Source organism: Macaca nemestrina, chromosome 7, assembly GCF_043159975.1.
Source record: "Macaca nemestrina isolate mMacNem1 chromosome 7, mMacNem.hap1, whole genome shotgun sequence".
Taxonomy (NCBI): domain Eukaryota; kingdom Metazoa; phylum Chordata; class Mammalia; order Primates; family Cercopithecidae; genus Macaca; species Macaca nemestrina.
Window position 1 is genome coordinate 156,970,714 of NC_092131.1, and position 24,867 is coordinate 156,995,580.

At 52.2% G+C, this 24,867-nt stretch overlaps 3 protein-coding genes across 5 annotated transcripts in view; 1 reads left to right on the forward strand and 2 right to left on the reverse strand.

Annotated features, from left to right (window-relative positions):
• LOC105491060 (dual oxidase 1) overlaps positions 1 to 9,080 on the reverse strand; it is a 35,985-nt gene extending 26,905 nt beyond the window's left edge. The window contains exons 1-11 of one of the 3 annotated variants that reach the window (XM_071066921.1): positions 8,976 to 9,063; positions 7,412 to 7,588; positions 7,038 to 7,144; positions 5,113 to 5,196; positions 4,752 to 4,916; positions 3,767 to 3,954; positions 3,383 to 3,584; positions 3,110 to 3,276; positions 2,641 to 2,701; positions 2,422 to 2,518; positions 996 to 1,086 (exon numbers count right to left, since the gene is read on the reverse strand). In XM_071066921.1, coding sequence (XP_070923022.1) covers positions 996 to 1,086; positions 2,422 to 2,518; positions 2,641 to 2,701; positions 3,110 to 3,276; positions 3,383 to 3,584; positions 3,767 to 3,954; positions 4,752 to 4,916; positions 5,113 to 5,196; positions 7,038 to 7,095 — 1,113 coding nt within the window. In that variant the 5' untranslated portion in view covers positions 7,096 to 7,144; positions 7,412 to 7,588; positions 8,976 to 9,063. Of the gene's footprint in view, positions 1 to 962; positions 1,087 to 2,421; positions 2,519 to 2,640; positions 2,702 to 3,109; positions 3,277 to 3,382; positions 3,585 to 3,766; positions 3,955 to 4,751; positions 4,917 to 5,112; positions 5,197 to 7,037; positions 7,145 to 7,411; positions 7,589 to 8,975 lie in introns of those variants that run through there. The other 2 variants (XM_011757209.2, XM_071066922.1) reach the window with 2 other exon arrangements.
• A 490-nt stretch (positions 9,081 to 9,570) lies between these two features.
• LOC105491092 (dual oxidase maturation factor 1) lies at positions 9,571 to 20,659 on the forward strand. Its single transcript, XM_011757253.2, has 8 exons — positions 9,571 to 9,609; positions 9,927 to 10,031; positions 16,117 to 16,292; positions 16,916 to 16,973; positions 17,934 to 18,068; positions 18,351 to 18,564; positions 18,836 to 19,053; positions 19,795 to 20,659. Exons 3-8 carry the CDS (start codon positions 16,146 to 16,148, stop codon positions 20,052 to 20,054), a joined length of 1,032 nt encoding a protein of 343 aa, XP_011755555.2. The 5' UTR covers positions 9,571 to 9,609; positions 9,927 to 10,031; positions 16,117 to 16,145; the 3' UTR covers positions 20,055 to 20,659.
• Positions 20,660 to 20,738: 79 nt separating this feature from the next.
• LOC105491085 (dual oxidase maturation factor 2) lies at positions 20,739 to 24,848 on the reverse strand. Its single transcript, XM_011757239.2, has 6 exons — positions 24,408 to 24,848; positions 23,305 to 23,362; positions 22,899 to 23,033; positions 22,427 to 22,640; positions 21,848 to 22,062; positions 20,739 to 21,426 (listed from the first exon to the last, which is right to left on the reverse strand). Exons 1-6 carry the CDS (start codon positions 24,552 to 24,554, stop codon positions 21,233 to 21,235), a joined length of 963 nt encoding a protein of 320 aa, XP_011755541.2. The 5' UTR covers positions 24,555 to 24,848; the 3' UTR covers positions 20,739 to 21,232.
• Positions 24,849 to 24,867: the final 19 nt, after the last annotated feature.

The window sequence follows — 24,867 nt, forward strand, 5'->3', positions numbered from 1 at the left end:
GAGTCAGAGGTTAGATAGCCAGGCTCCCTCCACACCATCATCCTTATCCCTGAGCCCACCCAGTCCTACTGTTTGCTCCCAAACTGGTGGGACATTCCTGCTCTGCAGGTTGATTCCCCACTCAGGGTGAGGGGTGTCCCCATCCAAAGTCAATACTGCCTGACAGAGGTCTATACAAGCACAAGGGATCTTAAAATTTTACTTTGACCTTGGGAGACTTGACAATGTGGTTGGCAAATTCACTAGAAGATCTAGGTCTTAGTCCTGTTACTAACCAGCTGTATGACTTCGGGCAAGTCACAGGCCCTCTCTGAACACAGTTTCCTTCCCTTAATAAAAAGGGACTTTGATGAGGGGGACACTGAGGCCTCTTTCAACTCAGCTCCAGGCTCTGATTCTATGGCTTCTTTTCTCTTCCTCCCTACTCCCTTCCTCTTAGTAAACACTTTATACAAAGTATCTTGCTTTGCTTTAAATTCATGATCAATGCTCTTCATCCATGCTGGCCTGATTTGGACGGATGGGCAATCCCCAATAATCTCTAAGAACCCCTGCTTCCTCCCCACCACCCTCACACATACGCATTCACACACCGCCCGGGATGTGTGTCTAATGGGAAGTTTCCTTGGGGCAAGTGAGACTAGCTGGGGTACTCCAAGGCCTACAGGACAACCAGAGCTGTCGAAGGAGAGGGAAAACATGGGAGGCAGCAACAAAGGCAGAACCATACTTGCACAGGCCCCACTGGCTCTCCCACAGCCCTGAGGTTGGGGTGGTGGCTTGACTTTTGGCCATGTCCAGCTACCTGGTCACCTCAGACTTTGTAGGGGAGATGCCTGAGGTCCTCCAGGCTGCCTCCTTCACCCCAGCCTATCCCAGCTGTCCGCTTCAGCCTTACTGCCTGCTTTCACCATGCACTCACACACACACACACACACACACACACACGCATGCACACACACATATCCACCACTTCTGTGGCCCCCAGCTCAGACCTCACGGCTCCAGTAGCTATTGCAGACCCGGAGAGCTCTGGAGACACTTGAGTTCCGATTGATGACCACCTGGAAGTGGCAGCTGGCATTTCTGAAATGCAAAGAGCAGGGAGATGGTGATTGAGGTAATGGGGTTATACTGTCAGGCATCAGTTCTGGTCTCTGAGGCGGTAGCCAGGGACCCCAGGCCTTTCTGAGGTGGTGTGTGGTTCGGACCTTGGTACGTTCTGGGGGATCTGACTTTTGGAAGGTCCTATCCACAACATCAGACCAAATATCTAAAATGTACTCCCTCATTAACAACATCAGACCAAATATCTAAATGTACTCATAGCTCGCTCACTCTCTCTCTGACTCTCTCTCAATATATGTATATACACACACATGTAAAATACATATATACATACACAATTGTATGTACAACATATGTGTACATATATACCTTTTCAAAGGATTCAAAAATTGTTCTTTTGAAACTACTTGTCTGTGAATAACTCAATTGTCTATGTCTCGTACATCATCAGGCATACCCCAGAGATTATTCCAGAGTAAATCTAATCTATGAATTGTTTTAAATTATAAAGCAACTATAAAAAAATAAATGGACATGCTTTGTTTCATATACACTTATTTAAATATGTATCTTTTTTTTTTGAGACAGAGTTTCACTCTTGTTGTCCAGGTCAGAGTGCAATGGCACGATCTTGGCTCACCACAACCTCCGCCTCCCGAGTTCAAGTGATTTTTCTGCCTCAGCCTCCCGAGTAGCTGGGATTACAGGCATGCACCACCATGCCCAGCTAATGTTGTGTGTGTGTGTGTGTGTGTGTGTGTATATACTTTTTTTTTTTTTTTTTTTTTTTTTTAGTAGAGACGAGGTTTCTGCATGTTGGTCAGGCTGGTCTCTAACTCTCAACCTCAGGTGAACCACCCGCCTCAGCCTCCCAAAGTGCTGGGATTACAGTGTGAGCCACCGCACCCAGCCTGTGTCTTTTTCAAGTTCCCTTTTCATTATTTTGAAGCCAATATTTTCCTTCAGATTGCACACATTTTAGAACCCTCTGCCCCCAAAAGGTTGCAGGCCCTGGGCCCTGTGATTATAGCTAAAAATGTCCCCAGTGTAGTGTCAAGACATGAGGTTTAGACCAGTGGGCTTTGTGACACCCTCTGAACCTTTATTACTCTATATTTAATGGGTGGGGGGAGGGTAATATCTACACCAGCAGCAGGAGAAGGGAAGTAAAAATGCTTAAAAACCACAGTGATGTATCTTTTAAAACAATTGCTTTTCTTCCCCTCTCTATTCATCGTTCCCTTGGGGACACTTCAGACTGATAATCCTGTAGAGAGAGCTCCTGAGGGCGGATTTTCTTCAGTTGACAGCCCCATCCCTCCCAGCACGCAAACCTTTGAGCCCCTCCCTCACCTCATGTAGACGCCAGGGGGCACCATGGTGGAGAGGAACTGCTCAGAGGCCGCCACGAACTCCGAGGAGATGCTGGGGTCCAGAAATGGCCGGTATCCTGGGGAAACAGGAGAAGAGAGGACAGAAGAATTTAGCCCTAAAATCCCCAACGTACTCCCCACCCCACCCCACAAAACACACTCACGAAAGCCCTCCCATCCTCCTTCCCCACTCCCTCACCTGTATACTCCGGGGGTGTTTTCTGCAGGAAGCTGGGCAGCCACTCATACACAGCGATGTTCTGAGGGGCAGAGAGAGGCGAGGGGAGGCTCCAGTTGGATGGGGCGGGGCCTGGAAGGGTCTGAGCCCAAGGACGGCTTCCAGGTGGAGATGAGGACCAGGCAGGGTCAGTCATGGGAGAAGCAACTCAAACAGGAGCGGTGTGAGGCCTCCCTCCTCAAGGAACCAGGGCATTTGGGGGAGCGGGGAAGGGGGATTGGGAGGTGATAAATAATAATCACCAGCCAGATTTCTCCTCTAAACAGCGCTGTGCCTCCCTATCATTTACTGGGGCTTCCCTAGACCTCGGCTGTCTGGGGAGGGGTTTCTGGGTGGAGGTTGTCCACAGATGGGGAGCTCCGTGGGGCAGCGGAGTCTCCCGTGGACTTGCTCGCGGGAGGGGAGACGTCGCGGGGCGCGGACAGCTGACCTGGTAGGTGGCGATGACCCTCTTGCGCGCGTGCTGGAACAGCTCCTCGTCCCCCCAGTCTGGGTGCTGGCGGGCCAGCCTCTGCGCGCACAGGTTGTGATAGCGGAACCAGAGCAGACCCAGCGCCTGCAGGAAGGGCTCCCGGTTCCCTCGCTCCGCCCCGAAGGCTGCATCCGACGTGGGGGCGCAGGGGAAGAGATGAGCGGTAGCGTGATCTGGGGAGCCCACACTCGCAGACCCCCAGCCGGTCCCGTCCCGCCCCGGCGGCCTCACCGTACAGCCCCCTGGGCCCGCTGTGCCCGGTGGCGGGGTCGGGCGCCGCCCACATTAACAGGTGCTTCTGCGAGTCTTGGGGGAAGGCGGGGTCAGGCCCCGACGCCAACTGTCCCCCGGAGAAGCTCCGCAGCGCGTCACTCCAGGAGTGCGAGGAGCCATAGATGGCGCTGCCGTCTAGCCAGCCCGTCACCTGGTTGGTCTGCGGGGCACGAGGCGGGTGAGATGGGGTCGAGGGGCGGCGGCGGGCCAGGAAAGGCCGGGTCCCAGCGGTTGTCCGCGGCTGGGGAGTGGGCGCCCCTCCCCGTCAGGCCCTGCCAGGCCCGCAGCCCTGGCCCCACCTGGCAGGGGTGCGGCCCCTTCCCGCCGCCTTCCCCGCCTCACCAGGTCTCGGGGATTGCTGGGGCTCCGTCCGGTCTCGGGGTCCCAGCGGCTCCTCTGGAAGGGCAGCACCACATCCCCACGCTGGTCTGGGTCGAACACGGGGTCTCCGGGCGGGATGTGGATGTTGAGGAACTCGGCAGGGCAGCCGGGCGTTTCCACGCTCACCAGGTCCGAGAGCAGGTGATAGCCTGTGGGCAATGCAGGAGGGGGTGCTAGGGCCAGCGGAGGGCCACTTTGCCTCCCACCCTAGGCATCCAGCCTCCTTCCCTCCCCTGAAGCTTCAAAAGACTCAGCAGCCCTTATGGGCAAGTCCAAGCCTTGACCTCAGGCACTCCCTCCCAGTCCTTTGTCTCTTCTGCCCCTCTGTGCCTACACCTGCTCCAAGCTGTTGTCCTTGACAGTTTGGCTTTCTCCTTGGTAACTGGGAGGTGCCCTGTGAGTGTGCCTAGGCAAAGGGGCTGGCAGCACCAGCTCCAACATGCTGCAGGAACTAGGCATTCCTGATGGGCCAGCCACCAACCCTCAGTCACTGGGGTCAAGCCACCCTAGCACCCCCACTTTGACTTCTCCTCAGTCCACTCTGCCAGAATCAGAACCCTGCCCTGAGCCTGTCCTAGAAGCCATGGGGCAATGCCTAAGAACAGGGTCCCATGGAGAGTCCCTCCCAGATTATTTTCATGTTTCTATCTCTGCCACCCTCTTACCCCTACCAACAACCCAACATGGAGGGATGTCCCCTTTCCCTAACCCCACCCATCATCTTTCTGCCTGGGGCAGATTTCTGCCTCCCCAACCAGAGTTCACTTCAGCATGGATCCTCCCTCCACCTGCTTCTACCTCTACCATACCCCACTGCCTCCTCCACCTCTCACCCTCATCCCTCAGGCTCTCCGTCACTTCTCTCTCATCCTCTGACCCCTCTTCACATGCAGAGGTGTCCACCCAACCCCACTGGCTTCCTTCCCCCAGAGGTTGAAGTTCTCACCAAAGAAGACGGCCAACACTGTGCGGTTTCGCAGGGAGGCCAGCCCTGCAGGGCCCCTCGAGATGGTGTTGCTAAGGTCTCGGGGATTGGGCAGGTGGGGTTCTCCCAAGGCCTGGTACACACCATCTGCATAGCTGGCTGGGACCAGGCGCTGCAGCCGGGAGCCTGGGGCAGGAGTGGTAAGGATAAGGATGAATCTTCAGGGGGCATTCTAGACCCCCTCTGTCCCAGGCTTCCCTCCATGTCATGGATCCTAAAACCTTGGAAATGGATGGCCTTTGCTGGTACTTGCCAGCTCTTGCCTCGCAGCAGCAGTACCCCCCTGGCCCTGGGGTTCTGTCCCCACTTGGCTCTCACTCACCTTTGCTGCCCCATCTGTGCTCCATGAGGTTGTTGTACCACCCATCAAATCGCTGCACCTCCCACGAAATGGGGTTCTGAGCTCCTGTGTGAGAATGGAGGGAAGGGGCAGCTAGGCAAGTCAGTGCATGAGAGGACAGGCAGGCCTGCTGGATATGGGTGCTGTGAGCCTGGCACTTGGAGCAGCAGAAAGTGGATACTTGGAGTGGATGTGAGAGGTAGGGTACAGAGGGAAAAACCAGGGCAAAGCGTGTCCAAACTCAAGCCAGATCTTTAAGCCGCTCAGTGGGGGAGACATGGCAGGGAGCCAAAAAGTAGTGGCGCAGGGAGCAGTGTGTGCTGACAGATGGCCTCAGAGAGGGAGAGGGGGCTGGAGGAGAGCAGTGGCGGTGGGCAGTAGGATGCAGAGGACTTTACTCCCCTCAAACTTCAGTTCCCTGAGGGGACACAACAGGACAGAATCCATCCCCAGTCCTAAGACACCACACAGAGCAAGAGCTAGCCACACTCCACACCCGAGAAGGACATGCCATTCTGTGACCCATCCCTGGGCAGGGTCAGTGTGGTGAGGGGACTAGTCCTCTCTGGCTGAGCAGAGCCCAGGGCAGGGGTGTGGTGTTGCTACTGCTTTTTTCCCCAGTTTCTTGGGTAGGACCAGGGACTGGACTGGTGATATGGATGACTTTGCCCCTTCTCTGGGGCATCTTGTTCCCCACACAATTCCTCCTCTTGATCCTGTTGTACTCTCCAAAATGAGGGTCCAGGAGGGAGCACTCAGCTGCTGGGCAAAGAACTAAGGAATGAGGGATAGAGGGAAGATCCAGAATGGATCATGGAATCGGGGATGGAGCAGGGATCTTTCTGATCAGTAGATCAGATGGCCGGCCTGTTTCTTTCCCCCAAACTAGGAGTCTATAGGCCTGGGGCTTCCTCTCTGCTCACCTCAGAGAACAGACACACACATTTGCACACTCACTCAGCAGAGAGTTAGGGGGGAACATGACTTAGGGCCTTATGCTCGAGCAAAGAACCCAGCTAAGGGTCCAAGACTTTGGGCAGGGCCACACATGTGATCTCTAAAATAAAATGAGCCTGTGGCACATAAAGGAGCGAGCCTTTGCAGGACAGTACAGGGAAAGTGCCTCTTGGGGATAAGAGGTGAGAGCTGAGGGAGAAAAGTAAAATCCAAAGCCAAGGAAAGAAGAGGGCTGGAAGGAATGTGGAGGTGAGCAGCTCTGGCAAGGGAGAAGTTGTAGGGAAGGTGTCACCATCCTGTTACCTCCAGCCAAGACAGATCCTTCTACAAGTTTTCTCTGCTTTCTGTTTTTGCATCTCCCATCCCCAGTGATCAGAGACTTGATCTTTTAAATTTAACTTGTGGCACTGTAAGCCCACTTCCCTCCACAGAGATCCGGACTACAGAGAGCAGCCTCAGATTCCAGAGAGAAACTGTCCGCTGAAGGCAGCAACATGAAACTCTTGTGGAAGACATTGCTTTTGTCTTTGATCATAATGTTTAAAAATATTGATGACTCCCTTTCAGCTTTGGGTCCAATCTGATCCCAAGATCCTTTATTGTCTTGTGTGTCTAATCAATCTTTTCCTATTTTGAGTCAGAGGCCCTCACTTTATGGAAAACAAGAGAAGACAGAGGAGAGAGAAAGGGCCCCCAAACTGTAAGAATAAAATAGGAAGTGCTGACAGCAGCTGAAGGCTCCCTAACTCTGTGTATTTGGGGATAATTTTCATTCCATTATCCATCCATTTCTTCAACAGCTAGAAATGGGCAACTCTCACTTGTAGGGCACTGTGTCAGCTAGAGACTAAGGATACAGAAGAATATCACACAGATCTTGTCCTTGGGGAGCCCAGAGGATGCTGGGTTCCTCTGCTCCTAACCATGCTTCTCCTCCAATCTGTACTCACCCATAGGGGTCCATGCCCCAACCAGAAGTGTCCATGCTAGAGCCAGGCAGAAGACCATGATGAAAATAATAGGGGCTCAGGGATTAGAATGTCCCAAAATGGAGACCCTAGAAAAAGGACAGAGAATGAGCCCGAGCTACTCAGAAGAATCAGGTCAAGGACTCTGTAGGCCTCTGTGAATCAAGGCCTGGGGCTGGGCCAAGGTCACAGTAGGTAGCAAAGTTCAAGAGACTCACTCTTTCCCAAAATTCTTTAATTCATTCAGCAAATACTTCATGAGCACCACTACAAACCAGCCACTGACATAGACACTGGAGATTAAATGATGAACAAAACAAACAGAAATCCCTGGTACATATCTTCATGGACTTTACCTTCTAAGATTAGTTGGAAAACCCTGCTTTGACCCAGCACTCCACAGAGTGTATTCCTTGTACAGAGCCCTGGTTGGGGATCAGGAGACTAGGCTGAGGTCTCAGTGCTGCTCCCAGTCCACTGTGGGATCTTAGATAAATCACTTCTCCAATCTGATCCTTGGTTTCCTCTTCCAGCTATGGGAGCAAATATGCCTGAACTGTTTACTTCTCAGCGTGGTTACCAGAATCAGATGTGAGAATGAGGTTGAATTCAAAGCACGAAAAGTGACAGGTGTTGTGCAAATGTGATATAGAGAGGGTAGGCGGGAACTTGGCTCCTCTGGTTGGATCCAGAAGGGATGCACTACTAGGTGCTCATGTATTTAGTGCAAGCTTCCTGCTCTCTCTCTCCACCCAGAGTCAACAGGGAAACAGAAGCAGCAGAGGACTCAGGCTGGGACTCCTGAGTGGAGCAAGGAGTACCTAAAGCCAGTGAAGACCTCCTAAAGGCAACCTGGAGATTGGGGATAGGATAGAGGAAGAAAGGAGCTCAGGGAAAGCCTCATCCCCAGCCAAACATCAGGGTTCCTGGATGGATTGTCTAGAGGAGAGAACCCAGGGAATGACCTCATCCCTACTCCATCTCCTGTTAAATGAAAAAACCTAGGCCCTGCCATAACCGGAAAGCTCAGTATCACCTGCTGCATTTCACAGAATCTGTCCAGGTGCTGGCCTTTTAATAGTGAGTGAAGAGCTGGGCTCTGGATGGTTGAAACTGTAAAGCTGGATATACTGAAGTAGCCACAGCGGTCCTTCCCTGATCCCAAGATATCCTTACCCCCCTACCCCGGGGCCCCGCCACCATGTCTTCAGGATCCTGGGCCCCAACGCTAATGTACCACTCAGCCCTTAAGGGCATGAAATGGGCTTTCAGACCAGGCTGTGTGGGGATGAGCTGAAGAAGAAGGTGGACATGCTTAATCACCACTCCTTGTGGGTGGGTTGCCCTTAATGATTTACAAAACGATGGGGCAGTAACTTCTCAACAACCTTGACAGGAAGGCACAACCCCAGGACAGGGCAGTGAAGCCCCAGGCAGAGCCAGCGGCAGAACCAGAGGGAGAACACAGGCCTGCCTGTTCTTGCCCCACATGGCCGCTTTTCCAGCCTGAAGCCCTAGAGTGGTGACCCTGGTGGCCCTGAGGTGGGAGGAAGATGGTTCAAGGCCATCTTGGTCCCAAGGGAGGGCTGAGGGGGAAAGTTTGGATCCTAAAGCCCAAAGCTCCCTCCCTGGTATGTTGTGCTGGTGCCAGGAGAAGAACCCGTAGGCCCAGGCAAACTAGGCCACCCAACATTCCCAGGTCCCAAAGAACCCAGTCTCTCGAAACCTTGATTGGGCAGAGGACAGGCCCTAACAGGGCCCGTTTTAACCTTAAGATAAGATCGGAGGCGCAAGGGGCTAGCATTCCCCTTCCTTCCATAACGTGGAGGAGCGGCGGCTCCCCCACCGACCCTGCCCTTGGAGCTCCCTGCCCTGGAGCGCCCAGGCCCGCGGGCCGGGAAAACCCCAGCCCGATCTGACCTGCGGCCACGGCGTCACCGGAGCCCGGGACTGCAACTTGGCTCCGGTCTGGCTCCCAGCTGGGCCCGCGGAGCCCTCTCTCGTCCGGTGCCTCTCCAACTCTGCGCCGGGACGGGCGGGGCTGGGGGTGAGGAAGCGACGGCGCGGCCCAGCTCAGCCATGGGGCGGGGCTCAGTGAGGCGGGATGGAGGCTGGCGCCGGGGAACCCGCGGAGGTGCTTCCAGGGGACCGCAGCGCGCGAGGTGAGACGGCGAGGGCTTGCGGGGCGCAGGTAGAGACGTTCCGTCGGTGCTGAAGGCCCGGCTAGTGCGGTTGTGTGGGCGGCGAAAAAAGCAAGTCCGCCTTCACAAGTCCCACGCGGCTGGGGAGAGGGTGGGAGGCGGAGAGGGTATGGGGAGGGGAGACGCTCCTCAAATCCTCTCGACACCGTCGGGTCTGGGCTCCAAGTCCGAGACCATCGATCACCTGCCGCCCATAGACCAGGCCAGGCGTCAAAGCAAGTCACCCATCCGACCCAAACCCCTCTAAGAGCCTGGGGTCACGTGTCCCTCCGGGGATCCTCGTGAGATCTCGGGGGTCCCACCGCCCTGCGAGCCGCGCCGGCGCCCCGCCAGACCCGGAACTGCATCTCTAGGTTTGCGCTGGAGCTGCTGGGATTGCTGGGTATGGGTGGGGGGCGCAGAGGAGGTGGGGGATTGGAGGGACTGCTGCGGAGCTGGCAGACCCCGGCACTACGGTCCTGGCGCACCCAGCCCGTTCTGTACTAGGCCGGGAGAGGGAGGCGGCGCCGCAGAGCCTCGGTGCAGTTTGAGAAGTTTGGGAGTGACTTGAAGAGTGACTGGAAGCACCCCAGACCCGGTTTGTCCAGTCACAGCCGGGTCCTTACGTGAGTTAGGAGAGGAGTGGGGGTCGGACAGGAGCCCCCACTGAGAGTAAGGTGTTTGTTCACAGAACGTCGGGACCTGGTTCCCTCTTTACATCCCTGGGGGCGCTTCGTGTGAGGTTCCACGGGAGAAGGCGGGCGAGAGGCGCAGGCGGCCACACACAGAGGCGAAGGTAGGGAACAGTGGTCCGGATGTGGGTGGTGGGGGATGCGGCTGCTTAGCTCTCTGCGGTCCAGGTGATTTTGGAGGGGGTCTTGAAGTGCTTGCTCCCACCCTGGCACCTAGGGCTACACTTCCTGCTTTCATCCAGACAAAGTTCAGATCAAGTGGGAGTTCTTCAAAGAGAGAGTTTGGTAAGAAACTGGGGAGGCAAGGAAAACCTCTTAAGGCCATAAGTGCCGCAAAGATATACATCGAATCATCATCCCAGTTTAACTCGAGTCTGGATAGTTTGGCTTGCATAATTCTGCACCCTTGAATTCCTTAGCCACATTCAATCCACTTTTCAGATCTTGTTCCATTTTTCCACTTAACTCCTACTTTTGTGCAACAACACACATATACATTCATACACAGATACACACATACACACAGACCCTTTCCTTGAAGAGGAAAGTCTAGGACATCAGTTCCTGACAGGGTCCCCATGGCTAACCACAGCTGTAAACGTTTAATGGGGTCTACCCCACTCAGAGAAAAAAGCATCACATTGCAGTAGCAGTGCATTACCAGTCAGAGGTCTTGGCAACTCCAGCCATGTCACCCACTCCCTGCTTGTGGAGAATTAGTGGCCCTTACTCTATGGGTTCCAGCAGATGGGGGAGGTGGGCAGGGGGGAAACTTCAAGAAGAAAGTCCTGTCAGGCTACAAGAGAGGCCACAGGACACTAGCACATAACTTTGAATGATGAAGGCTGGAGGTTGTTCTAGGCTGAGTTTTCTTAAAGATTGTAACTTTATGTTTTACTCACCCCTTATACACACATAGGAACTCCACTTCAACCTGTGGTAGGTAAGGATTGGGTAACTGTGTCTATAATAAGATTGAGCATAATGAAGTCTTCAGTACATAAAGGGAGCCCAGAAAGGGAGGATAGTTCCTCCTCCTCCCTAGGCCAGGTGAGATAGGAGGACCCTAAAGTATGGAAAGCTCCCCCCACCCCATGAGAAAGCATCCCAATTTTGTCACACGGGTCTCTGATGAAGTACACAGCTGTCTATATTACTGAGAATGACAGAGTCTGGGTGGTTTTTGTGTCTGTGTCTCTGTTTATCTAAATTTGTAGGTGTATGTTTGACTATCTTGTGTCTGTTTATTTATAATTTATATCAATGTACACAGTGCATACATCCTAGTCATGGTGGTGAGGTAGGGGAGGAGTGGGTCAAATTAATATTGATATGAGATTTTCTCACATTAAAACTAATTCTACTGTCAGACGTTACTTGACAAGCCAGGAAGAAAGATGTTCCCCAGGGAAACAAGCTTTGTAGGAAAAGCAGGACTGCTGGGTGTGGGGTCTTCTCATTTCACTCCCACCTCTTCATGCATAAGCCCTGTTAGCTTAATAATGAAAACCAAATTAGGGTCGGGGTCATGAAAAATTAACTTTAAATTAGGCAATGCAAATAAAGGAGGACCTAAATTATGAAACTGAACAAGAAGAAATTCAGAAAGGCAAATTTCATTTACCAATGGTCTTTTCGCTTCTGTCATCTTTAATAAATATGACATTTTGTATTTTTTAAAAATAGAGATGGGGTTTCACTGTGGTCTCAATCTCCTGACCTCATGATCCACCCGCCTCAGCCTCCCGAAGTGTTGGGATTACAAGCATGAGCCACCGCTCCCGGCCTAAATATGACATTTTGGAGAACTGGAAATAAGTTAACGTTGTTCTTCTATATTTAAAATACAAAAAGCCTTTTGTTAGTGTTTATTTTAAGCATATGTTAATAGAGATGAAACGTTCTTCTAAATTTTTTTATAACCTCCCTTTAAAATAAATGCAGGAATAATATTTAAACCTGACCAAAATACATTATATTATCTCTTATTCACATATATTAAAAATACTCCTTTTTGAATTCCAGCATATAACACGTGTTCTTGCTGTTAGCCTCACTTTATCTTCCTATCTTATTAGCCAACATATTTTACATTTTATAGGCCTTCCTCCTATGGACTTTTATTTAAAAATATAGTAGCTTCAGTCTAAATGTCATAAATAAAGAATTCTTAGGTCAGTGAACATCTGCTTTAAAATAAATATCACTATCACATATTTTATAAAAGAATTTAATTCATGAATTCTTAGTTACTCATTTCAGCTAAGATTGAGATGTATGTTTCGATTCAATTAAACACGAAAATTTGTGTCTGGGTCTTTATTAGTCTTGGAGACTCTAACTATTGGAAGAGGCTTTCTGAGAATTTTAAGAAATTACTAAAAGTTGACAGAATTAGTCACATCCTTTTGTGCCCAGTCCTTAGCTCTGTATTGGTGATACTCAGTTAATATTGACTTATAAGTATAGGGCAGGGTGATAAGGGAGCATAGCTCCCCCTTGTGTGCAAAATCAGAAGAAGTCACCTATGGGGAGAGGAACTCATATTTATTCATTTGATCCAGAGACTGATTAGTATACTCTACATGCAGGGGATGCAAAGATGGAAAGATTAAATCTCTGCCCTCAAGGAGATTACAGCCTAATTGGGAGACAGATGTTCAGACAATTAGAGTACAATGTAATCATTGTTATCATGAAGGCATGTTCAAAATGCAATCAGAATGTTCCAAGTGGGAACCTCTACGTTGGCCCAGTGGCATCAGAGGAAACTTCACAGAGGAGGTCACACAAGCTGAGACTTGAAGGGTGAAAAGGCATTTGCCAAGAGAGTGAGTGCATTCCAGGCAGAGGAAATAGCATATCCAAAGGTACTGAAGACTTGAAAGAGCATGTCAGATTCAGGGAGAGGCCAGTCATTCATACGGCTATAAATTAGGCTGGGCAAACGATGGAGAGAGTATAGGTGGGACCAGGTTATAAAGCACTTTCTATGGGATAGGAAGAAGATGAGATTTTAGCCAGAGCAGAGAAGTGAAATGATTATATTTGCTTATTAGAAAAAAATGATTCTGGAACCAGGTAAGAGAGGATGAGCCTGGGTTAGGGCAGAGGCAGTACAGAAGGAAATGCATGGATAGTTTCAAGAAATATTTAGGAGGTAAGATGGTTCAGGTGTCTGGCTTATTTGATTGACCAGTGGTGATGTTGCCAAACATACAAAGACAATAGAATAAAAAGCAGGGCAGAGACAATGAATTCCATTTGAGGGGCTGTTAAATTTGAGGCATCAAGGGAACATCCAAGTGAAAATGTCCACAGGGTGATTGGCCCTTTTGAGTTTGGAGCTCAGGTAGGAGGGCTACCTGAAGACATTTGAGAACCATCAGCCATGGGAATGGATGAGATTGCCCAGGGAATCGGGAATACTGCTAAAAGAAGAGAGCCACCACAGATTCCTGGGGAGCATCAACATTTAACAGGGGGGAAAAGGAACTAGTAGAGGAGCCACAAAGAGATGGCCAAAAGCAGGAGGCCCTGGAGAACATGGTGTGATGGAAGTGCAAGGAGGTAAAGTTTGAGGAAAGGGGACATGGTCTGTAGTGTCAAATACCACAGAGAGGTCAAGAAGCATGAAAAGTGAAAACTGCCCCTTGGATTTAACACTTAGTGACCTGATGGAGAAGACAGGGAAGAGGAAAAGTCAAGACTGTGATAGGTTGAAGAGATAAGGCAGTGGAAATGCCAATATACACTGTTTTTTTCAAAAGCCTGGCTGTGACAGGAATAGAGTAAAGTAGGATGGTAGCTGGAGGGGACCAAGAAGATCAAGGGAGAAGGTTCTTTCTCTGTGTGTTCTTAAGGTGGGAAAAATGCCAGTATACCCTTGAGAGAAGGAGCCAGCAGAGAAAAAGAAGCGGGACGCTATGAAGGGAGGGGGGACAACAGATGATAAAGGTGATGGAGAAGGCAGGCATGAATGGCTAGAGCCCAGGAGGATGGATTCGCAGAATAGGAAAGAAGAGAGACGCCTATTCCTCAGGGATGGGAGAGTTGAATAGTTAAGAAAAAGCCAAAAAATTCATGTTAAAACTGACACTCAGGGGTTAAGTTACTTGCCCAAAAGACAGGATTAGAAGTTAAAACTGTCTTTCTGTCTCTTTGACTGACACCATGCTCCTCCCACAGACAGCACAAGAAGGTGGCCAGCTTAGAAGGAGAGAGGAAGGCTGGGAGCTAGAGCATATTAGGAGAATCCCAGCATTAGAACTAAAAGGGACCGGAGATTATGAAATCCATTTACAGATGAAGAAACCAGGGACTCAAGAGGTTGTTGCTTACCTGTCCGATATCACAATATTAGTAAAGAACTGAAACTAGTCCCAGAATGGATTCCAGCAGAGGGTTCTCTTCAAAAAAGATTGGAGAGGCCGGGCACGGTGGTTTATGCCTGTAATCCCAGCACTTTGGGAGGCCGAGGAGGGTGGATTGCTTGAGGTCAGGAGTTCAAGACCAGCCTGACCAACATGGCAAAACCCGTCTCTGCTAAAAAAAAAAACTTAAAAATTAGCTGGGTGTGATGGTGCGCACCTGTAATCCCAGCTACTCAGCTGACTGAGGCATGAAAATTGCTTGATTCTGGGAGGCAGAGGTTGCAGTGAACCAAGATCGTGCCACTGCACTCCAGCCTGGGTGACAGAGCAAGACTCTGTCTCAAACCAACAAACAAAAAACACTATGAAGCTTAAGAACTTAATAAAAAATTTAAATGTACTCCGTTTTTTATTTACTTAAAATAAAAAGAAAGATTGGAGAAAGAGATACATGGAGTAATGAAATGCCCCCTCTTTCCCCACTTGGGAGCTTATTTGTTTCCAGTACCATTCTTAGCACTTGATATACACAATCTCATTTCATGCTCACAATGATGCTTATCAGATAGACATTATTATCTCAAATTTTTAATAAAACTGGGTGTCTGTAGAGGTCAAGTGACTTGCAAGAGGCAGAGGCAGAATTCAAACCTTTTGGAGCTACTTGACTCCCAAGCTCATTCTTTCATTATAACATTTAATAAGACAATGTGTGGTCAGACTACATTATGGAGCCTTCTGGGCAAACTGAAACCCCAGTACAGATCACACTGCAGAAGAAACGAGGAAAACTGGGATCATTGACTCTAAGATGCATTTTTTTTTTCCACATTTTGACATCTCTGAAATTAGGTATATCTCACCAGCAATGGTGGCCATGGTTTAATGGGCAAGACTTTTTTTCCCCTTTATTTGTGCTAAAATAGTAGTGTGTCATGCAATGCATTCTGTCTGAGATTTAACTAAACACATTAAGTTCAGGTACCATTTTCCCAATATCCTGCAGAGGAACAAATAAGAGTCAAACAAGTTCTCAGATCAGGGGACAGGCAGAGAAGACCACAGCTAGGGTTTGAGCTGAAACTTGGCCTGGGAATTTGAATCAAAGAGAAGGGCCAATATTGATGTGTGGAATAGAAGGACATCTGGCCCCAGCACTGCCTGATAGAGGATAGGTGCCCCTTCAGTGCTTATTTAGGTGAACTCAGTGAAGCTCAACTGTTCTGCAGTTACCAGAACAAGAGCCAGGGTGCTTGAGAAAGCTGGACAGACCTCTGTGGGCAGTGCCTGGTCTGGAACTCAGTGATGTGGCTGGATTATATACTCAGCATAGAGCTGCCTGGCCTTTGTTCCTTTGGGGACTGAGGAAGAAAGCCAATCTTTTTGTAATCTGTACTATCTTTCACCTTATGCCTTCACCTGATAGTAAATATAGCTCCTTTTATGTTCTGTGATCTATCTGTGCTAGGGGCCTGAAGGAGAGAGAAGAGAATTTTATTTCTTGAGACAGACCCAGAAGAAACAGAGAAGCCTCAAGGGTGGTGGTAGCACTGATTTATGGAACCTGGGGGTTAGGAGAGGAGAATGGGGCAACAGAGACTGATGGCAAAGACCCTCATTCTGTCACCTAAAAGATGGGGAGATGGATGGCTGAGCGGCAGTGGAACGGCAGTAATAGCAGAGTCTGATGATGCACAAAATGTGAGCTCCAGAGAAGAGAAACCCAGTGTGGCTCATTCTGTGCTGTATCTCCGGCACTAAAAACAGTGTCAGGTGCATTGAGGGCATGCAATAAATATCTGTTGTTGTTGTACAGCATTGCCTCCCCTGCACAACCTCACCAAGATGGCTGCTTTGGGACACACATTCCCCTTCTATGCTGGCCCCAAGCCAACCTTCCCAATGGACACCACTTCAGCCACCATCATCATGATCTTTCTGACTGCACTGGTTACTTTCATCGTCATTCTGCCTGGCATTCGGGGAAAGACGGTGAGAAACCCAGTCCTGGAGACCCCAGCCCAGAGAGACCTCAGCCTCAGGCTGAGGAGTCCAGAGTCTCTGACTACAACCAGACTAAGGAAGGAGACCCCAGTGTGGAGAAAGCATCACCACCATCCCAGGCAGAGAGCCCCCCATTCATTGATTCAACAGTTTTTATTGAGCGCTGGTGCTGCATGGTGGCTCATGCCTGTAATCCCAGCACTTTGGGAGGCTGAGGTGGGAGGATTGCTTGAGCCTAGGAGTTCGAGGCCAGCCTGGGTTTATAGTATAGACCTCATCTCTTAAAAAATAAAAAAATTAGCTGGGCATCGTGGTATGTATCTGTAGTCCCACATACTTGGGAGGCTGAGGTGGGAGGATCACTTGAGTGACTGCAGTGATTTGAGATCGCATCACTGCACTCCAGCCTGGGCAACAGAGTGAGATCCTGTCTCTAATAAATAAATAAATAAATAAATAAATAAGCACTTATTACGTGCCAGACACCCTGATTTCAACTGACCAAGTGATCTCAGCTTTAGAATTCCCACCCCTCCCCCAAGTCTGGAAACAGGAAGGGTAGATGTGGAAGGAGGGCACTCCTTACTTAACCCACCCACCTTGTGACTCAGAGGCTGTTCTGGCTGTTGCGGGTGGTGACCGGCTTATTCATCGGGGCTGCGATCCTGGGTGAGTGCGAAGCGCAACTGACTTGGGCAGCTGCCTCCATCCCTTCAACTCCCTCAGCAGCCTGCCTCTCCTCTCCTTGTTTCCCCACAGCGGTGGGCCCTTGCTTCAAGGTGGCTTCCAGACCCTGCCCATACGCCTCTGTCCCCATGGCCTTATCTCCTCACTCTTACCCTTGCCTGGAGAGGTGTCACCCTGGGAAACAAACTGGATGCATCTCCTCAACCTTCCTAACACTTTTATTCAGGGGGGAAAGGAGGTCAAAATGAATGTCTGTGGGGAGAGGGCCCCAGAGAGGAAGGGAGGAAATGGGAAAGGGTGGTTTGCTTTGGTTTGGTGATTAGGCAAATAGAAGAGATGAAAGTCTCCGTGAGGCCAGGCATGGTGGCTCATGCCTGGAATCCCAGCACTTTGGGAGGCTGAGGCGGGTAGACCACCTGAAGTCAGGAGTTCAAGATCAGCCTGCCAACATGGTGAAACCCCATCTCTACTAAAAATGCAAAAATTAGCTGGGCATGATGGCAGGCACCTGTAATCCCAGCTACTCGGGAGGCTGAGGCAGGAGAATTGCTTGAACCCGGGAGGCAGAGGTTGCAGTGAGCTGAGATCATGCCATTGCACTCCAGCCTGGGAGACAGAGCAAGACTCCGTCTCAAAGAAAGTCTGTGTTGAAGCTATCTGCTTTTGTCTTGCCTGGCATGGTTTAGGTTCATGCTTCCTTCCCAGCTCCCTGAGTGACTCTCCCTAGAGCAGGGAGAAAGGGAGGGAAGAGGTAAACAGAATGTGGCCAAGGGAAATCCCACATATGGTTGGCAGACTTACCATGAGCCAGACCCTGGCTAGTTAACAGGTATCCAATTATGACCAAAACAGACATGGACCCCTTGTAGTTCTCCTTCGGACTCTAACCTAGTAATGCCCAGACCTCTCTGAGTTCCCATATGTCCAACTCCCCAACCACAGCTGTGAATTTCAGTTCTGAGTGGTCTGTAGGCCAGGTCAGCACCAACACATCATACAAGGCCTTCAGTTCTGCGTGGATCAGCGCTGATATTGGGCTGCAGGTCGGGCTGCGTGGAGTCAACATCACACTCACAGGTGAGGGAGGGCTCTTACCTGTGAGGGAGGGGAAGGCTCTGCTGTCTTTGGGATCTATGTTTGGTGTGGTCCAAAGAGCTATAGGTTGCCTGGCACTGGGGCTGGGAGGATGTGTGAGGTGGGAGGTCAGAGGCATGGTAGGAAGGGAAGTTCAGGGCCTTGGAAGCTGCTTTCTCTCAGTTGAGACCACTTCCTGTCCCTCTGCCCAGTGTGAGTGAGTCCCTACCTAGGCCCCACTCTGGCCCTTGGGTTCCTGCTGAGCACAGCTGCCTTGTGCCCCAGGGACCCCCATGCAGCAGCTGAATGAGACCATCAATTACAACGAGGAGTTCACCTGGCGCCTGGGCGAGAACTATGCTGAGGAGTATACAAAGGCTATGGAGAAGGGGCTGCCAGACCCTGTGCTGTACCTAGCGGAGAAGTTCACTCCAAGAAGCCCATGTGGCTTGTACCGCCAGTACCACCTAGCGGGGCACTACGCCTCGGCCATGCTGTGGTGAGGATGGGAAGGGGACGGGGTGGAGGCCCTGGTAGCCTAGATTCAGGAACAGGGTTTCTCCCCATCTCTCCTCCGCTCCCGTGCGTATCTCAGGTGGGGCGGCCTGGCACCAGTCACCACAGTGCTGCCTTGGGAAGTCCGTGGGAAGGAATCCCCACCTCATATCTTTGGGTCACTCTTGGGTCCCTGAGCCTCCACCTGGGCCCGACCAGGTTCACCAGCAGGTAGAAGTACCCGGGCCAGTCCTCACTGGGTCCTGGCTCTCCAGGGTGGCATTCCTCTGCTGGCTGCTGGCCAATGTGATGCTCTCCATGCCTGTGCTGGTATACGGTGGCTACATGCTATTGGCCACGGGCATCTTCCAGCTGTTGGCTCTGCTCTTCTTCTCCATGGCCACATCACTCACCCCGCCATGTCCCCTGCACCTGGGCGCTTCTGTGCTGCATACTCACCATGGGCCTGCCTTCTGGATCACATTGACCACAGGTAAGACCCAGCCCTAAAGACAAGCACTGGAAGGCTCAAGCCCAGGGAGGGAGGGCCTGGGGGCATCATGTTGGTGGAGTTGAGGGTCTGCTCCTGGGGGCCAGGATGGCTTTGCCCTCGTTAAAGCCCTGCCCTCTTGTATCTCTTATCTCCTGCTTTTCTCTCCCCAGTGCCACTTCCCCTCCCTCCTCAGAGATGCCCACTCCCTTATATCTTCTCTGTCTCTGACATCCCCTAACTCTCTTCACTCAGCAGCTTCTAAAATCTTCCAACCCCCTGTCCCCTCTTGCTTCCTCCAAATACCCTTCTCTGGGTCCCCATTCTTATACCCTTTTCTGACCTGCCTTACACAGCCCTAAATCGTCCTGCAGTCTTATCCTCCTCTCCTATCTCACTGTCTCCTCCCTCATGGGCCTCCTCAAGCCTCCTCCTCTGTGCCCTGCCCTTCCCCAGGGTTTTTTTCTCTTCTTTCCCTATATTCAGAGTTCTCTCTCTCCCCCTTTCTCTCTCTCTCTCTCTCCCGGGATATAACAGAAGGAGCACTGGGCTTGGAGTCTGGAAACTCAGGACAACAGAGCTACACCAGCCACATGCCCCTCAGCCAGTCTCCTCTCTGAGCCCAAGTTGTACTGAAGCAGGGGCTGCAGGCTTCCCTTAGAGTTGTTCTGACACTCCCAGGGGAAGATGTCCTCGGGTGCTGTTACTAGCACTAAAGTGGACAACTGTTGCCCTCGTCTCCAGGATTGCTGTGTGTGCTGCTGGGCCTGGCTATGGTGGTGGCCCACAGGATGCAGCCTCACAGGCTGAAGGCTTTCTTCAACCAGAGTGTTGATGAAGACCCCATGCTGGAGTGGAGTCCTGAGGAAGGTGGACTCCTGAGCCCCCGCTATCGGTCCGTGGCCGACAGTCCTGAGCCCCAGGACATTCCCCTATCAGAGGCTTCCTCCACCAAGGCATACTGTAAGGAGGCACACCCCGAAGATCCTGACTGTGCTCTATAACGTTCTTCCCCGTGGAGGCCACCTGGACTTCCAGTCTTGCTCCAAACCTCATTGGAGCCCCATAAAACCAAAAGAACTGCCCTCAGCGTGGCTGGTACCAGACCCCCAGCACCAATCTACAGACGGAATAGAAAAAGAAGGCTCTACATACTGATGTTAAAAAACAAAACGAAAAAGCCCTAAGGGGCTGAAGAGATGCTGGGCCTGTCCATAAAGCCTGTTGCCATGATAAGGCCAAGCAGGGGCTATCTCGTCTCTGCACAGCAGCCCAGCCTTTCCGTGATGCCTTGCCTCTTCAAGATGCTATTCACTGAAACCTAACTTCACCCCCATAACACCGGCAGTGTGGGGGTTACATATGATTCTCCTATGGTTTCCTCTCATCCCTTGGCACCTCTTGTTTTCCTTTTTCCTGGGTTCCTTTTGTTCTTCCTTTACTTCCTCAGCTTGTGTGGCCTCTTGGTACAATGAAAGACAGCACTGGAAAGGAGAGGACACCAAACTTCTCATCCTAGGTCTAACATTAACCAACTATGCCACATTCTCTTTGAGCTTTAGTTCCCAAATTTGCTAAATAAGATTGCAGGACTTGCCAAGAATCTCGGGATTTATATTTCTACGCCTTACTGACACCTGCCTCGGCCCTCAGACACCACCTCATAAGAAGTCAGGTGGGAAGTTAGTGAATCAACTCCAAAACGCTATTCCTTCCCACCCCATTCAGCTGGGCTAGCTGAGTGGCGTCCAGGACGGGGAGTGGGTGACCTGCCTCATCACTGCCACCTAACGTCCACCTGGGGTGGCTCGGAAAGATGCTGTCTCTGGTAGGGTCCCACTGGCCTCACTAGAGGGCACCCCTATTACTCTGGAGTCTCTAGACGCAGAGAATCCGGTTTCACAGCACAGCAGAGAGTGTACTAGGCTGTCTCCAGCCCAGGGAAGCTCCTGAGGGCGTGGGACCCCGGAGCAGAGAAGTCATGAAAATTAGTGGGGAAAAAAAAGTTTTTAAAAAACAAAAGAAAAAAGTTTATTTACAGCTCTCCCCAGGAGACTTTCCCTGGTGCCTGCGGATGTCGGAGGCCTAGCGCCAGCTGAGCGCAGTGCCCTTCCCGGAGCTTTCCTGCTTCCCGGCCTGCCAGGTCCCAGGTCCTGGGGAAGGAGTCCAGATTGGGTCCCCCTCACAGGTTAGTGGTGATGAATTTTAAGTCCGGGAGCGCGGCCTGCTTGTGCAGTGGGTTGCCGAGGATAAAAGGTGAGCCCCCTTTCACCTGGCTGCAGTCCTCCGCGCTTTGGTCCAGAAGGGTGCGAAGAGCGCTGGGCCGTACATAGTGGAGACTCACCACCGCCCCTCCGAGGAAGAGGCACAGGATGCCTGTGGCGGCGGGGACGGAAAGAAAGGAAGGCATGTGGAGTCAGGGCTATGTTGCCTAGGCTGGTCTCGAACTCCTGGCCTCAAGCGACCTTCCTGCCTTGACCTCCCAAAGTGCTGGCATTACAGGCTTGAGCCACCATGCCCGGGCCCTCTTCAATCTTTTGGAGCCTACCCCTTGTATTACCTCCCCGGGCCCTACACACACCTCTAATCTGGATTACATGAAACACGGCAAGACACCCACCCCTTCTAAGACCCCCTCCTTTCATCTGTAAAATGGTCATAACAGTGCCTGTTTCTGTGAACTATTGAGAGGGGCAATTCAGATAATGTGAATTCATTCTGTAAACTGGAAAGTGCACACCGGGTATGAATCCTGTCCCCACCCTTAGCCCCCAGGGCCCATTCCCTCGGTCCTCACCGGTTGCCAGCGTGACCCAGAAGGCGGCTCCGTACTGAGCGGTGAGCACGGCGGAGCCTAGGCGGAGCGGGCAGAGCGGCACGCTGGAGATGGAGGCGAAGGCGAAGATCCCGAAGAGCGCGAAGGCTCCAGTGGTCAGCAGTGCCAGGCCTCCGTAGAGCGGGGCCGGCGTGGAGAGCAGCACGTTGGAGAGGAGCCAGAAGCAGAATGCCACCCTGCCGGGGAGTGGGGGAACCGACCGTGAGCCGGCTTCTCCCAGCCCCTGGAGTTCCCAGAGCCTCGCGCCCCTTTGTCCCTACCCCAGCGCCAAAGCCACGGGCTGGGATGGCAGCGGCGCAGGGGAATTCCCCGGGGGAGAAGCGTGCTCCCGAGGTCCAGGCGGTGGCTGGAGTCTCTCCGGATTCCGATGGTCTGTGCAGACCTCGTGGATCTTCTAACCCCCGAGGCTGTCATGCCCACCCCGAGCGCGTGGGGTCTGGCTGCAGCTGCTCAGTGCCTCCGAGGTCTGCATCCTCCCGCTCACACGGCCCAGCTCCCGGCACACACACACATGCACACAGCCTTCCCTCCAGCGCTCACCACAGCGTGGCCGAGGCGTAGTGTCCCGCCAGGCGGTACTGGTGGTACAGGCCGCAAGGGCTACTCGGTGTGAACTTCTCTGCCAGGTAGAGCACAGGGTTCGGCAGCCCCTTCTCCAGCGCGTTCGCGTACTCCGCGGCGTAATTCTCTCTCAGACGCCAGGTGAACTGCTCGTTGTAGTCAATGGTCTCGTTCAGCTGATGCACTGGGGTCCCTGTGGGGTGTGGCGGGCTCATGGGGCTGCGCGCGGTCGGAGACCTCGCAACTAAGCGGATTCAGACAGGAAAGTGGGAGTGTGGCGCTCTCGGCGGGAGAAATGGGTTCGGTAGTGGTTGGAGAAAACGCAAATCCACGAGGACCACAAGCTATTTGAGCTTGTGGGATGTGACAGGCCCTCCAGCTATCCCTGACACACTCTCCTAACCAGGGGATCTCCCAGCCCCAGGAGTTTATTTAGCCCCAGCCCCCTCACCTGTGAGTGTAATATTAATGCCTTCCAGGCCCACGAGCAGACCCACACGGGCTGTAACGCGCGCTGCGCTGAAGGCTTTGTAGGATGTGTTGGTGTTCACTCTACCCACGAACCATTCTGCACTGAAGTGCACAGCTGTAGGGAAGGGCACACGGTGGGGTGGGGGAAAGAGGGTGGGAAAATGGAATTAGGGGGTGGTGGTGGGAGGTGGGGCATTGTAGAGAAATGGGGACTTAGAGGTCCAATGTAGTTGCATGGTAAGGGCCAAAAAGTGGGCCCTAGAAGGAGCTGGAGAGTGGGAAGAAGGAGCAGAAAACCAACCCCAGTTCCCTATTGTCCCAGGTGCCCTCTGCCCACCTCCTTTGTCACCCTGGTCCTCTCCCCTTGGGCTGCACCACACACTCACCCACGATTTCTGCGCCTATGAACAGACTGAGCAGAACTCTCACCAACCAAAACCAGCGCTGCAGGAATAGGCACCGGGTCAGGCCTGAGCCCTGCCCAACCACAGTCCCCAAGACCACCCTTGACCCCACTTCACCTGGATCTTTAGTTATATTCAGACCTTTGAGACTAATGTTAGGCGAGCTTTTCCTGCAAGTCCTTCTGGGCTACTGGCATTTCTAATGTTTTGTGACCATGCACTTTCACCTCCCTAGCTCCATTTCCCATCTACCCTAACAGTGCCTCCCCCTACTCCCACTTCCTGGCACTCTTCCACCACCTTCACTCCCCCAGCTGTCTGGCGCCTGGTCCTGGTTCTGTCTCCTGGTCCAGTCACTGCTTGGTGAGGCTCAGTGAGTCCAGAAGTGCTAGGCATGCAGGGGTCACCTCCCTCAGAAGAGGGAGGCCACAGGGCCTGGTCTCCAAGTGGAGGAGGTGGGAATGCAGACACTCCTAGGTGCACCAGTCCAGGGAAACCCACACAGATTAAGATGCGGAAAAGCTGGGTCCTACCAGAACTGAAAAATGCACAACCTAGGTTCTGGGAGAGGGGGAAAGTCTAAGACAATGCACCCAGTTGGCTCTAACTTCTAATCCAAGGTGGGAGTCTCAGTCCTTAGGATAGGGCACCCGTACACATGCGTCTCAACCCAGTGCAAAGGGGAACACCACAGTCTGAGCTGCTGGCATCTGTCCTTTTGGCCTGAAGGTCATCACCCACGGGATGAGATGAGAGTGCAGCTTTAGTCCTGGGAGAGGTGGGAGACCCTCCAGTACATGAAGCCTAGCCTCTGCCTCAGAATGACTGGACTGAGCGCCCATTCTCTGCAGCAGTCTTCCCAGTGACCCAGCTGGGGTCCTTCTCCAGGATGTCCTGGATGGGGAGCTGTGCCTGTCCTTGGAAAGGGGTGCTTGCTGCACCAGACTCCTGATTTCGTTCCACCTGAGCCTCAGTTCGACTATTCATGGAGGCTTTTGTACAGTCTTACCTGTTCTGGGTCCCTCAGGAGACAATCTGCCCATGAACCTTCCCCCACTCTACCTGAGCTAGGAGGACACCCTTACCGAGTGGCCACGGATCCCCGGCAGGATGAGCAGGAAGCTTGCTGCTAAAGCCAAAAACACTAGAATAACGATGAGCAGTGGAACGCTGAAGCCTGCGGCATGCCGGGGCTGGGGGTAAAAAGGCAGTACCCCGTTCCACAGGGTCATGCTGCACGCTGGCCGTGAGCTGCACGCAGAGGGGCAGGCAAGCCAGCCAGGTGGGGCTACCTGGACGCGGGAGAGCGCGTCCTTGGCGTCTCTTCGCGTACAAGGCCGGGATCCAGTGGGCTGGTGAAGTCAGTTCTGCGCCTCTCCGCTAAGGAAGCGTGGAGGTGGGCTGCTCTCAACGCTCTGGGGTTGGTACCGAGAGAGTTGTTCTAGTCGGCGAACGAAACTACTTCTCACTGTCTGTAGCCGTTACTTTCCTGGTTCTGCGGGTTCGCCCTGAGTTTGGAAGTCGCGCGGGACCCCTTTTATAGTA

What these genes read in the sequence shown, in the direction of transcription:
- LOC105491092 (XM_011757253.2), top strand. Translation starts at nt 16,146, where the DNA reads ATGGCTGCTTTGGGACACACATTCCCCTTCTATGCTGGCCCCAAGCCA. An exon ending in CATCGGGGCTGCGATCCTGG is followed by an intron (nt 16,974 to 17,933) that starts GTGAGTGCGAAG and finishes CCCCAACCACAG; the next exon opens with CTGTGAATTTCAGTTCTGAG. An exon ending in CTGGATCACATTGACCACAG is followed by an intron (nt 19,054 to 19,794) that starts GTAAGACCCAGC and finishes CCTCGTCTCCAG; the next exon opens with GATTGCTGTGTGTGCTGCTG.
- LOC105491085 (XM_011757239.2), bottom strand. Translation starts at nt 24,554, where the DNA reads ATGACCCTGTGGAACGGGGTACTGCCTTTTTACCCCCAGCCCCGGCAT. An exon ending in TACGCCTCGGCCACGCTGTG is followed by an intron (nt 22,063 to 22,426) that starts GTGAGCGCTGGA and finishes ACTCCCCGGCAG; the next exon opens with GGTGGCATTCTGCTTCTGGC. An exon ending in CTGGGTCACGCTGGCAACCG is followed by an intron (nt 21,427 to 21,847) that starts GTGAGGACCGAG and finishes CCGCCGCCACAG; the next exon opens with GCATCCTGTGCCTCTTCCTC.